The 15362-nt window shown below is 39.3% G+C and overlaps 1 protein-coding gene across 1 annotated transcript in view; it reads right to left on the bottom strand.

Moving 5' to 3' along the window:
- Positions 1–2090: 2090 nt before the first annotated feature.
- LOC135462244 (uncharacterized) overlaps positions 2091–15362 on the bottom strand; it is a 34613-nt gene continuing 21341 nt past the window's right edge. The window contains exon 6 of the mRNA XM_064739644.1: positions 2091–2517. Within this exon, the coding sequence (XP_064595714.1) occupies positions 2091–2517 (427 nt within the window). The remainder of the gene's footprint in view (positions 2518–15362) is intronic.

The following is a 15362-nucleotide window of genomic DNA, read 5'->3' as shown; positions in this document are numbered from 1 at the left end:
AGGCCAAGGGTTACGACAATGCATATTTAGGCTACATGCATGTAAAATATCGGATTAAATGGGTTTTGTTAAATTATTTTTAGAGGATGGAACATAGTGATTTTATACATCGAACATATAAGTACATGTACGTAACTTCTCAGCAGCCGTTTAAAGAGTGAGTGAGTGCTTGGGGTTTAACGTGGTACTCAACAATTTTTCAGTCATATGACGACGAAGGAATCCTTAGGGTGCATGCACGTGTAATGTGCCTCCTTGTTGCAGGACGGATTTCCACCGCTCTTTTATTTAGTGCTGCTTCACTGAGACGACTTACCGAAGGAAAGTAAGCCGCACCGCCTGAGCCATTATACTGATACGGGTCAATCAGTCGTTGCACTATCCCCTTCATGCTGAACTCCAAACGAGGAAGTTACAACTTCCTCTTTTAAAGTCTTAGGTGTGACTCGATCAAGGATTGATCCTGGATCTACCGGTCCCGAAGCGGACGCTCTACCAACTGTGCTATCCGGGCAGGTACCATTTAAAGAAGTGCATATCATTCACGCTTCTACTTTCAATTATGCCGAGCAGAATCCAAAATAGTTATGCCTGCAGCTTTTGTATACTACTAGGGAAATGTTTAAACATTTAGAAATTATCAGTCGATAATTGGAATAATCAAGGAGATAATAATTATGGACATTTTAAAATCTATATTTTACCAATTTTCTAAAATTTTTCATTTAATTAAATTTTAAAAATATGCAAATAGTAATAAATTTTTGTCGACACATTGAACAAAATGCTCTTTAAAGCTCTCTTCCCACCTGATGTATTTCTGATGGGCTATTTTGCACCATTTTACTTACATTTGTTAAAATAAAAATTCTCTAAAAAAAACAAGATAGCCTTGGTTATGTTGGCAAACAACAATGTGAACAAACCGTGTTGATATGGTTTATCTCATATCATCAAGTTATTGGGTAAGTTTTATGCAAATTAAAAACGATTTTGTAAACTAACCTAGACACCGGCTTTGAGCTACTGAAACAGCTACTTTTCGAACCTTACGTCGAGCAGTCCGATTTCCTCCACCCATTAACCTCAACGCGGACGTATCAGTATGGCGTAAATAAAATATATGTGACAAATTATACTACAAACAGCAGGAGTCTTGGAACTGATCCTTGGGATACTCTCGCTTTAGGTGATACAGTTTTAGACAAGGCATATTCATCGACAACCGTCTCCTCACAACACTCTAAATCACTAATCAGCCCATAGTGAAAATCTTTACTTGTGCTGCAAAGTCCTGTCCGGTTAAATGATCATTTTAATTACAACCCATTATTACCTCTCAGCGGCCAATCTGGTTATTTATATTACGCATGACAAGAAGGAGATATAATAATATAAGCACGTGTGCAGTATGATGCTTACAGATAACAAATAGCATAAATTTGAGATATTAAGATAAAACTAAGATGCAGGCCTCCGTGGCCAAGTGGGGTAGCACGCCAGCACGGCGAATGACCCAGGAGCCTGTAAGTTCAAGCTCAGTTCATGCTGGCTTCCTCTCCGCAGGTACGTGGGAAGGTCTGCCAGCATCTCGCGGATGATCGTGGGTTTCCTCTGGGTTCTGCCCTGTCTCATCCACGATAATGCTGGCCGCCGTCGTATAAGTGAAATATTCTTGAATATGGCTTAAAACACCAATAAGATAAAAAAAATAAAAAATATAATTAATATGAGATTGGTTGTGACAGACATCCAATATTGGTACTATTTGATATTACAATAAAACGGAAAGAGAATTAGCAAAACTGCATCGGAAAATGCATTAATTCGTGTTGTATTGTTGAATTCTAATGTATACATCCTATGTTTATTTTGACCACATTGACACTTTTAAGCACACTTCTTTCTTGTCGCATTGTTTTCTAGTATTATATTCACAACTGCGTGCATTTATTCTAAAATTACTCCATACCTATATTCAGATAACAAAAACACCGTATATAATGGTTAACACTCAGTGTGACTTAAATAGGCTATGAATAGCCTGCTGTCCCTAGGGTACACTTTACCATTTAATGTAATCTTTGAGTTCATTCTCGTATGTGAGAGTTGCTAGAGTCACATTCAAGTATGGGGCCTGTTTCTGGACGGCAACACTTCGGGTGTTGATCTGCCACGGTCTCTCGTTCCCCGAGAACCTCGTACAGGGGATTCTGGTCTGAGAATGGCGTACAATACCCATCATCCTCTTCACCAGTGTTAAAAGACCTGAGGTCGGTCCCGTGATCCATTCCTGTAAACTGAGAGTCTGGCTGACGAGTCGGCCAGAAAATCGGCGTTAGATAACTACCCGCAGTATTATAAGTCAACATTTCCGTTCCGTCTTCCAGGCCCCCGGACTGATCTTGTCGAGTCTGGAGATCAACGTGGAATAGTGGATTCGTCAGGCCGGAATTGCTATTTGGCAAAACGCTTGGGGCGTCTTTCCGAAAACTTCTTCGTGACATTTGCGTTGGTCTGCTAAGTTTAAAAAAGAGCAAATAAAACAATGACTGAGTTGCACAGCTCTCCAAAAGGCGATGAATTTTAAAATCTAGCATATTGTTACTTTCATCTGTTTAAGTTGATAAGATATAAACATAATTTTTTCTCTATTGTTTAATTAAATAAATTCTTCAACTTAAATAAGGTACTTCAACACCTAATGAAATTTCCATACCTTTCTATTTGTGTCTATAAACTGAGCCTTACAGCTATATTAATGCAAAAGGACTGAAACCATGTTTTCATGAAATCATGAAAATGACCGATCGACAGTGGAGAGATAAACTCGCCCATGGGATAGTTAGCCACGCCCACACGAATAAACGCAGAGGACTTTTGCTATGTCTGACACAGGACGCATCACAGTAGCTGGCACGGTTAGTCTGAAAGAGCTACCAAATAACATTTCTCCCTCATGTTTGTCTATATGCAACATTTGCAATAAACACACATCGACGACATTATTCAACTTGTTGATCATTAATACAGGGTAAACAGTATTATTACACAGGAGGAATTTTTAGTGGTGTATGGGCTTGGGTGATGTATCCAGCTCTGTGGTGATTGTAAAACGGGTAGTTAGAGTTATCCCCCTTGGTCCAGCGGTCTCTCCCTGCTGCGAGGTCTTTCCTTTCACAATCTGGCCGATGTACAGAGTTAGTTCATTAATCAACGTCCTGATTTTAACTCCCTTCCATCCCACCCAGTGATTAAGCGGGCACTAAGGTTATTATTGTTCCGTTTATGTTATATTCAGTGCCATTGTATTTACAACATATATAAGTAAATTATTAGGGATAGCATTCCTGTAGGCCTATAGCTTTGGCCCGTTACTAGCGTTCAGCGGATTTCCGATTGTCTACACCTCTTTTCGGGCACACATTTGCCACAGTTTTATTATTACTTTCATCATATTGGTGACCTTGGGAAGTAAATCGCCGCATATGCTTTGTATTTTAAATTCTCTCTTAGCAAAGTACCGTCACTGTGTGCATATTTGTTTCAGATATCAACTTAGCTGGCACTCGTCACAGTTTTTGAGGAGTGGCGTGGTTCTTGCAGGCGAGCTGTGTTCAATGCATGCAGTCTTCGTGGAAGACAGGTATATATGTATAAAATGTTGCATCGACTTGCCACAGTACCTGGTTAATATTATGCAGGGATTCAATAAGTGTACTGTATTTTCATATCTTACAAGAGAAATTATTTTTTCCATTTGTTCCATATTTGGTGGGGTATCATGTATATGTACTACACTTTTTTCGAAATACCTGACAGTGACGGTGACAATTACAGTGACCACTGGTTGTACACTTTTGTACGGATGGATTAGACGGGCTGTAAATAAGCAAAATAAGTAATTTCCTCTTTTCTTACATTTGTCTGGCTGGTGTAGCTGCGGTCTTATCCCCTACAATTTCTCAACTAACGTGAGAAGGCGCGGTGGTTTCCCTATAGTTCTACAAGAGTTTCGCCTTCTGCAAACACGCATGACCCAATAATACGTTTCAGTACGTCTAAACCATAATATACAAGTAAATTCTTTCAAAAACATTCTAATAAGTATTGTTCATAAGTGTGCTTTCTGTGATCTGATTTTTTGTATCCGGAATCTAGTACCTATGTCACGTTTAACGATCGAAACAACCACCAGACTAACATTGTTTTGTTTCGTAATTTGTACGTTTCCTGCTTAACTAGAACTGTGCAATTGAGGAAGTTGTCTCCCTTCCTTATTCTCTGCCTGAACATGTTTCTCTCTTTTATTCGGTGTCAAAGATGTTTTATTCCTCTGATAAACTCTTGCAAAATGGTTTGTTTATATATCACATGTTTTTCCGTCCTGTGATGTTTCATAGGTTGACTACCCTTAACAGTGCACAGTACGCTGTGAAATAAGGCATTCTTATCTACCAATTTAAAGTGTAAGCAATTCGAGTTCCGTCACGCCATGCTGGAAACTATCGGGAACCATACCCAACTAAAATTATTCGAGTCAAAGATCTTTGCTGTTAATTCGTGCTTTGCCCAGAAAGATTATGGGACAAACCAGTAGCATAGTACCGAAATGGTCCGGGAAACGTATCCCACTGGCAACAGAATTCTTGGGAATGCCATTAAAATGTGTATAGCCATTCACAGATATTTCACAGAATAAAGACTTGGGCTTTTTGTGCTTGCCGTTAACATGTTGGTGTTAAAAGAAGGTTGGGATGGAGAAAAAATGTGTACGGGACTACATTTTAAATTTTTTTGTGTAGATGTCAGATACTTTCCTTCTTCCAAAATGATTATCATTATTGCCAGTTATTTAACGTCACGGTTTTGTTAAATTGGACGAGACAAAATCCAATCAGGCTTAGCAACAGTGTTGAACGTGTCAGGCAAAGAAGTGAATCTTTAACTGCGGGACTATTATGATTCCTTATTGTAGCACAAGAGGTTCTAGTTTGCAGCCAGTGTAGGCTACCTACAGACCTCTGGTGCCAGATCGAGGCCTCGCTAGGCCTGTGTTGTTGTGGTAATGATCACCTTGATGAGATTTTTTTCCAGTCGACCTTCAACTTATACATGTTCTTGTATATTATTTGACTGATATAGGACACTAATTGATAAAAACCTCATTTGCTGTAAAAGGAGAACAAGCACAAAATAAAAAGCAGACCGTCTATGTCAATGATAAAGATGTCTTTACGTTTGGAACAGTTTCAACTTTAAACTTATAGCTCACGCGAAGTGACTCTTTCAGGAAACTAATTATTTGGGAAAAGAAGATGGCCATATAAGGGCCTTATCACTCAACATCGCCAACTCCACGAAGGGTATATCGTTCATTCTAGTTTGATGTTGGAGAATTATTTTACACAAAGCAAAGGCCTGTTGTGATAGGGAATAATGTCTAAGAGCTTGATTCCCCAGAAAAATTGCAAACTGTGTTGTCTTGTAAGGGCAATTGTAAAATCCATACTTAGGTTTTAATGACCTGCCAAGGTCAAGGTCACGTCCCAATGACTATGAAAGTGTAACTGGCGACTTACGTAGCACATAAGGCGTGGCCGAGTGGTTAAGATGTGTGACAATCCGTTGTAAAAACACATGCACGAGGTGCGTGTTCAATCCCGACCTTGGACGAGGAATTTGTGGATTCCCCTGACCCAAGATTTGTATGTAGCCTCAATTAATGACAAAAACGAGGCACCTGTGGACGCTTGCGCAGTATGCCTTTGTTGAAGAGCACTCGTCTTCCACCAATCGGGTGTGCATGTGTGTATGTGGAAATGCCGGTGGTTTACTGAACCCTGGCACTCAGGTTTCCTCCGCTCATAAACCTCGCCGTTATCGATAATTACGTTACACAATAACCATGTAAATTAACAAATTAATCAAGTGTAACATCAGGGGATAAGAGAAGGAATGCGGGAAAACTGGGACCCTCGGCTAAGGGATACCTAACACTAAGTACTCCGGGCGATGGAACGATGGTGCGATAATGGTTTTATCCGGCTTCCATACTAGCGTTATAAACTTCTATGACAGAAATTTATTTTAACAATGATAGTTGTCGAGCAGGTAAATTAGCATTTTTAAATATAAGTTAATAAACGTGAACGCTTTACAGTGATGCGCGCATGCACTTGTTATTCACTTAAAAGAACTCCCCACTCCCCAACTATACTCTTGTACTAATATACCGTACATGTTTGTGTTATCACACAGTAAATAACCTGCCAGAATGAGGTACATTCATCCCGCACATTGTCGAATGGATTATTGATTACAGGCTCATCTAGCATATAATGTGCCAGCTGTTATATGTTCTTTAGGTCACATATATTACGCCTCTGACGCATGTGTGACAAAAATATGAAAAGAAATACATCGTACCGTAATTTACCGCAATTAGTTACATTACGTCATAATATGAAATGTTAGATTTTCAAAGGGGTATCAAAACAGCCTTTGTGAAATTATAAAAATAAAGAAAGTATTTAAAAATATTCACACTTATTTATCTTTTTTTCGAATGTTTAGTATAGGCTATATGAAATATATTAACACGTCGTATGGAGTTGACTGCACTACGGTTGTCGAGTGGTATACACTTCCTCGAAGGCAGAAGTCCCGAGATCAAATCATACCTGATACCATTTGTAACTACTGAGCCTAGCTTCGGGTCACACCGAGGAGATATCGCTAGGTTTGTACTGTTTTTATTTGGCTGTCACGCAAGTTTCATGCACTGTGTGCATGCCTTTACTTTACGCGTGAAAAAGTCCATCAGTAACTTACCACAGCTCAGTGGTTTATTCTGAGAACTCCCGCTATCTACAACCCTAAATATAAAGGATATCATATAGGCTAACTTAAAAATATCTTTTTGCGTTTGGATTTGAAAAACTTCTCGTTTCCTTGATGCATCTTTATAATAAATTTAAATCCGCCTTTTCATATGATAGTTCATGGAGCTAGAGATTATTTATTTATTTGTTTATGCGGAAAACAAAACTGGTGACAAAGCCCTTCTGTAGGGGAATTGATAACGACAATCACACAACGGTGTATATAAATACAAACTTGCCCTTCCACCAGTAATAACCAACGCCCACTCTTTCGTAACGGGATCAAGATAACAAGATTATGGTCTAGTCATCATGTTATAGGATGTCGGCTCTAAAGGCAACATAGTTATCTCACAAAATCCTTGCTGTGTACTGAGAAATGCTTACGTCATACACTTCTTAAAGTCTAACCGGATTTTCTTTCTCAGTGTCCATATACAGCCCCATTAGGGTACCTCGTAACAAAAGCGTATAAATAGATGTGCTGATAATTTATAGTCAACTAGCCTTGTTTATGTAGTCTTCATATACAGGACATAGGCAGTATAAGGCACGTGCAGCAATTCCCTTCCCATATGTACATGGTTAACCCTATAAACCTATGTACACTGTATGCTTGTTACATGTAGGTCAGAGGCAATAGAGCATTTTAATAAATGTCTGGCCGTAGTACAAAAGATATTTGGCTATATTTATTTATTCATTTGGTTGGTGTTTTATACCGTTCTCGAGAATATTTCACTTATACGACAACGGCCAGCATTTATTTGGCAATTGTACAGTTATACATAGCTCTATTTTAGAGTAAGACGAATCGATCCCTTTAGTTGATTTGAGTAACATGAATTCACGTTACGCACATGTCTGTTTTATACAAGAACATGTAACTTTGTATACAACATCCCAGGACACTGCGCTATGTACATTATTATACCAAACAGCCACATCAACGACTACACCACATAGCCTAAAAACAAGAGCAGTAACGACAGTGTGATAGATAGCAAATAATCGGTCATACCCGGTGAGATCCGGCTTCATGTCACAGTCAGAGTTTTAGTCTAACTGTAAATAGATTAATGTAGATAAAAGTGATATAACTGAGTGTTCTAGATTTGCTTGCAGTGAGATCGCGTAGTTCACCGGTATTTTGTAGCCGTATTAGATCATACCTATGAAACAATTTGTGAAGTCATAATGTATTAGCCCACACATAGGAACAAGCAAGTTTGTGGTTTGCATAAAGGAGGACAGGAGTACATGCATGTCGTACTGTCTTCATACCATGGCGTGTGTCTGATCACCTCAAAGACTTATATACTGGTGAAAAATTACCGGATGAAAATGGAAAATCTACGAATCCTCACATGTGTGAGGATTTTAACATGTGTGTGTGCCTGCATACAACAAGTACTATAAAAGGTGGCCAAAAGCCTGTAGTTTGTTTTCTTCAGTGTAGGTATTATAAGTTATCTGCGCGATGAGAAAGGTACATGGGGATTTAGACAATGGGTGTGAATTTTAACACTTGTGGGTATGGCTTGTAGCTCTGACAAGTTTATGTCCACATTTTAACCCACCTGATCAGACCCTAGCAACCGAGAATCAAGGATGATGTGGGGACAAAGATATATGTCCACTAGATTACCACGTTATTGTATATTATGGAATAGTTTGGTCATTAAGATGAAGCCCACATATGTTTAAATGTCAGCCTATTTTATCAGTCTTTTGATAGTATAAGTCAGTGCACAGCTGTTTTAGCACAACCAAATATCCCAATCGAATAGGCATTGTCTCCGAAAGTACATGGATATACAACTGCGTAACCTACGCTGATCGCAGATGTGGAGTTCGACTGTTATGAAATACAGTTGGTTTCCATTTGTGGTTGGAAAGCTCGACAACATCATCGGAGTCGCTCTTTTCCGGTGTCTTCAAAAGAAATAGTGTCTCTAATTTGGTGTCTGAGATGAAAATCGTGCCTTAAATGTATTTCTTTTACCCTTTTTTAACTAAATATATTTAACATCTGTCCCCAGGGACTTATAAAGTTCCATTTAGCTGCAAATAAAAGTTTAGTTTGGCATTTGCCCATCAACCAATACCTAAACACCCGTCTTTTCCATGTCGACATAGTGATTCCACATCAAGGCAAGACGCTCTAAAATGGCTCGAGTACTTGCAAATGCGGGTTCTTCTCTGATATCTATGCTCAGTAAAAGAGCATTTAGAGTTTTATTCTAACTGCTCATGTCAATGCGTAAAGATTGACAACTTTGACACCCCTTAGTACCATGGCTAAACATCAGTGTTTTTGTTATTAAATGACTTCTCCATACCCGACTGAAATTTTTTTGAGATCAGCTTTGAAGACGAGAGCGAAAACACATAAATCCATCTACACCTTGCCAGATGTTTGGCTAACATTCGTTTACCAGTCTCTACGACTTCGGGTTAGAGTGTTTCGCGAGGTTATACAGGGAATAAGAAGATTTGTTCTTGTTACAGCCGCTCCAGGGGGTCACTTTCATGTTTGACTTCCTGCGCAAATTTGCTTTAAACCAGAAACCGCGATATTCAAACGACACTACGAAATTTAAAGAATGAATAAATGAATGATTATGGTTTAACGCCACATCGGCAATATTTCAGCCATATCGTGGCGACTGCAAGGTCGAAACACGAGACTGATGAGGTTTCCGATATGGTGGTGAGAACATCAAAAATGGAAACAAATGTTTGGACATGTTTAAAACCAGATTAGAATAACCAAAAACAGTTAAAACTCGAAAACCCTCATATTTTAAAAATAATATATCAAGAAATGTATATATAACTTTATAGATAAATATTTATATATTAATAAATTATATCTTATGATACAGGCCAATGGCCTTCAAATAATTGATGACAACATCGCCAGCGATGTTGTCAATTCATATATAGAGTCGACCGTGTAGAATCTCTGCCGAACGTGGGCAAAGTCTACACAGTCAACCAAGATATGTTTGATGCCACATTGGGTATCGCATCCAACGCACTCGGGAGCACTGCTCCCATCTAGTATGAAATTGTGCGTTAGACGAGAATGCCCAACACGACACCTTGTTAAGACTACTTGGTCTCTACGAGACTTTTCGCAAGTATAATTATTGTAGCCAATGACAGGATGAATAGCATGCAGTTTATTATGGATCTGCAAGTCCCATTCACCCTGCCAAAGGCGACGAATATATTTAAGAATATTACACTTCACGTCAGTATAAGGAATTTTAACCCGACATACAGGTTTATATAGGGCAGCTTTCGCTTACCTGTCCACGAATGTGTTTCATCGATACCAGTGTGACTTGGTATCCAACAGAATATAATATCTTTACCTCTTTTAATTAATTTTCGGTGTTTGGCTATGATCTCAAATATCAATGGATTTTTAAATTTATTATTCTGGATCGCCAAAAGGCAAGACAACGAGTCGCTACATATCACTGCCCTCTGGGCATGCCCAGAGGAAACATATGATAATGCCAGGAGTATAGCCCTGGCCTCTGCAGAAAAGATAGAAGATGAAGGTGGCAGACGAAGAGAAGTGACCCGCTGCTCTAAGACAGCCGCAGCCGCAACTCTGTCCCCATCCTTTGACCCGTCAGTATATATAAATTTATAATCCATATAATCAGCCTTGATTTCAGCTAAACTTTGCTGAATTATAAGAGGATTTGTACTTGATTTATTATATTTACGTAGATCAAATATTAGTTTAGGTTGTGGGAGAAGCCATGGAGGAGACTCCGGAAAAGACACTGGAGCTATATCCTCCAGCTTGATGTTAGCTCCCACAATATGGTCCCGTATGGGAAGACCGAACGAAGGGATCTTGTTAGGACATTTAGTATATTTGTCTACATATAATGGATTGAAAACACAGTCGTGGGCAGGGTTTGTTGGATGTGCTTTAAGCTTTGTAGCATATTGAAGGCTAAATTTTATACGTTGGTTATATAAAAAAGGCTCATTTGCCTCCACGTATAAACTTTCTACTGGTGAGGTTCTAAAAGCACCAAGGCTGAGCCTCAAACCTTGATGATGGACAGGATCCAACATTTTAATATACGACTTCCTAGCGGAACCGTAAATGATGGATCCATAGTCCAATTTAGACCTCATCAGAGAACGATATAAATTTAGTAAAACTGATCGGTCAGCACCCCAATCGGTGCTAGACACGACCTTAATTATATCGAGAGCCTTTGTACATTTAGCCTTAAGCATTTTTATATGAGGTATAAAAGATAGTTTACTATCAAATATTATACCTAAAAATTTTGTTTCTCCAACAATTTTAATCTGTTCACCACAAAAATTAAGCTCAGGGTCAAGATGAAGTTTCCGTTTATTACAAAAATGCATACCGACGGATTTAGACGTTGAAAATCTAAAACCGTTTTCAGTTGCCCATTTCTCGATTTTATTGAGACAAAGCTGCAACTGACGTTCGATATTATTCATATTCTTAGCTCGGTAGCATATAAGGAAATCCTCCACGTATAAAGAACCCTCTGTGCCAGATGTTAATGTTTTTGCTAGGCTATTTATTTTTATGCTGAACAGAGTTGGTGATAGAATGCTGCCCTGGGGTACACCCATTTCCTGCTCATAAGAGTCAGAAAGAGTGGACCCAACCCGTACCTTAAACTGACGATCGGATAAAAATTGAGATATAAATAAAGGTAAGCGACCTTTAAGACCCATATCCGCGAGGTCTTTTAAAATACCATATTTCCATGTGGTGTCGTAGGCCTTTTCAAGGTCAAAAAATATTGACACCACATGTTCATTATTAACAAAACCATTACGAATAAAAGTTTCAAATAGAAACAAGGTGATCTAAAGTAGATCGACCTTGACGAAAACCACATTGAATGTTAGATAAAAGCTTGTTGGTTTCAAGAAACCAAACAAGTCTATCATTAATCATTCGTTCATAGTCTTACAGACACAGTTGGTAAGAGCTATGGGACCGTAGTGGCTCAGGTGGTAAATGGTTCAGAAACTTATAATATGCGTCATCGGGACCACAGGCAGTATCGTGGGCCTTTTTAAATGTAGTTTTAAGTTCCTCGATATTAAAAGGACAATTATAATCTTCTAAATTTTTAGAAGAAAAGGGCAATTTAGTTTTCTCCTTCTGGTTTTTAATATGTTGGAATTTTTTAGTATAGTTCTTAAAGAAGATTTCTTGGAAATTGTCTCAGCTAATTTATTTGCTATATCGGATGGAGAGGTTAATATATTATCTCCATCTTTCAAATGCTGGACTTTGGCTTTATTATTTTTGCCCTTAAGTTAAGTTAATGTTCCAGACCTTACGCATGGGTGTTTTTGACGTAATGCCCGAAACAAAGTTCCGCCAACAAGATCGTCTCTTGGACTTGAGTAATCGACCAGCCTTTGCTCTAAATTTACGAACCTGGTTTAAATTATTATCAGTAGGACAAAGATTAAATCTGCGTTCAGCCTTTTTACGGTCCTTTATGGCTTTACGACAGTCATTGTCGTACCAGGGTTTACTTTTGGATTTGGGATTTTTCGAGGTCTTAGGGATAGTTCTGTCAGCGGCTTCTAAAACAAGCTGATTAAATTTTAACATAGGACCATCTGCTCCAGTGAGAGTCTCTGAGGTGATATCAGCCTCACAAAACATCTCAAATGCGATCCAATCCGCTTTATCGAATTTCCATCTAGCCACACGTTCTAAAGAATTAGAAGTGATATGTTCTAGGATTATAGGAAAATGGTCACTACCACAAAGATCGTCATGCACCTTCCAAGAAAAATCCGGGAGAAGTGATGGATCTGTGATAGTGAGATCGATAGCAGAATAAACGCCATTACCTGGATGTAAATAGGTATTAGAACCATCATTGAAATAACACAGTTCTTCGTTAGATAAGAAGTTTTCTACTATCTTGCCCTTATCATTTATGTTGTTACTGCCCCATAGGGGGTTATGGGAATTAAAATCTCCCATAAGTATAAAAGGTGTTGGCAACTGTTGTTTTAAATTATGTAACTGCAAAGCTGACAAAGAAATGTTCGGGGGAATATACACTGAACATAATGTGATTGTTTCACATAGTGAAACACGAACAGCCACAGCCTGAAGCTCTGTATCCAGAGTAACAGGGCTGTGAATAACATTGTTATTGACGAAGACAGAGGAGCCGCCTGCAGGTCGATCTTCTTCATTCGAGTACGTACTGTATAATGAGTAATTTTTAAGAGTTATTTTGTCTTTGTCAGATGTCTTCAGGTGAGTTTCTTGAAGACACAGGGCAATAGGATTTAATGATTGAACAAGCTGTGTTATTTCAATAAAATTTACCTTCAGGCCTCGACAATTCCACTGTATAATTTTGTCATATATCGCCATTATGGGGGGAGACGTATAGGAGATTTTGCTTTATGTTTGGACCGAGGACGACCCTTTCGTGGAGATGGGCTGGAAGATCTCCCTGATGCGGGGGATATATCCATCACCTCCGCATCTGATGTTGAAGGACCAACGTCCTCCAACGAACCAAACTTATTGAAAGTTTGCATAGGATCCCTAGTGGCCTTAGAGGGACGCTCTGTGGGGCCACCAGGTTTATTAGTTATTTTATTATTATTTTGAGATTGACTTTTGGACTTATTTTTGTCATTTTTAGGGCAATTGGGCTCAGCTGGTTTACCAGGGTGTTCTATACTATTTACTGTTTTTATTTGTTCTTTTGAAGGAGTTTGAGTTGAGGAAGAACTAAATGAAGTTTGAGACGGAAGTTGCACAGAAACATAACTAGGTTTGTCGTTTCCAATGGGCCAAGTCCAAGAGGTTTGAGTAGCAACAGTTACTACTCGCTTGACCACATTGGCAAACGAAGTCGGTAGAGAAGTATTAGACAGTGAGGCTAATTTCCAGGCGTCCTGATAGAAGATATTGTTTTTAATTTTCAAGTTGATGATTTGCTTTTCCTTAACGAAAAGCGGACAGTCCCTTGAGGAGGTCATGTGATCTTCACTGCAGTTGCAACACTTAACTGTGTTGCTGCAGTCGAAACCATCATGCCCTTCACTGCCGCATCTGAAGCAAATGAGTTTGTTCTTACATTGTCCCTTGCCATGACCAAATCGTTGGCAATTAAATCAACGTGTAGGATTGGGGATATATAAATCCACATTAACCCTATGCGGGCCAACGTAGATATGAGACGGAAGGGAGGTAGTGTTAAAGGTAAGCAGGTATGTATTAAGTTTAAAGAGGTTACCAGATTTCTTCGTAACGAAGCGTTTCACTCTGGTAACACCCTGTGAATTTAGTTCTTGGCAGATTTCTTCCTCAGTCAGGTCAGCTATATCACCATCCCTGTCACGAATGATTCCCTGACAGCTGTTCAGGGAATGGTGAGGGGATGTGAAAACAGATATGTCAGATATTTTATTTAATTTAAGTAAATTTTTTGACTGTTGTTGCCGGAAACATTCAATGAGAATGTCTCCGGATCTAAGTTTTTTAACGTTTTTTAAAGTTCCAGCTGTGCCCTGGAGAGCCCTTTGCAAAAGAAACGGGTGAATTTTTGAAGCCGGCTTTTGTTCACTCTTAGTTGAGAGAACAATGAAAGCCGGCCAACTGCTCTGTTCGTTATCCAGTGAGTCAGACAACTCCTATTATATCTATTAGATATATTCGGAATATTTAAAGTAGGTTTTAATGTAGACATGACATATAGATATAAATTTCACCCCATATGTTCCCCACCCACCACGGAGTGCCAACAAGAGCGATGCCTGAACCTGGGAATACCCAGCAGGAAGGACACCAAGGATTCCATATGAGGTATACTCGAACAGATTGATTTATACCAAAGGTTAATGTCAATCTACTCGATTCACCCATGAGCCACCGCCTCAAAACGTAGTCCCGCAAACGATATTTCAGAAAAAAGATTTGTTCGCTAAATGATGTGCTGTTATTGAAGCAATTGGGACCACGCAGAGGCAAGACATGACCAAGCCGATTGATCGGACCGGGCCCATCCGACCTCCCGTCTCTCCCCAAGTAAGGGCCAAAGTGACGTGTTGGGCGTGAGGATCTCGTAAGATCAAGACACCCTCAGCCACCAGGATCCCGTCCTCGTAGATTACGGGTCGCAACCCACGGCAAACAACCGAGAAGATGTGAGCCTATTCTATTCACCGGGCTCACACAGGAGAGCTCTAGGTTAGTCGACTTTTACGACAAGCTTGCCTAGAGGGCTGAGGTCCTATTCTTATCACCCCGCAAACCCCACGGGGGCGAAATTTAAAGAAGATTTAGTCGAGATGAAAACCTCAACATCTCATTCTCATCAAATCCGAACGAGACTCCAACGATATTCAGTGGAATATCTCTTTTCACTTGATCTCCTGATTTTTTCACTTTTCCACCAAACCTCG

The sequence above is a fragment of the Liolophura sinensis genome, chromosome 1 (assembly GCF_032854445.1).
Source record: "Liolophura sinensis isolate JHLJ2023 chromosome 1, CUHK_Ljap_v2, whole genome shotgun sequence".
NCBI classification, from domain to species: domain Eukaryota; kingdom Metazoa; phylum Mollusca; class Polyplacophora; order Chitonida; family Chitonidae; genus Liolophura; species Liolophura sinensis.
This window is presented reverse-complemented; position numbering and strand designations above follow the sequence as displayed.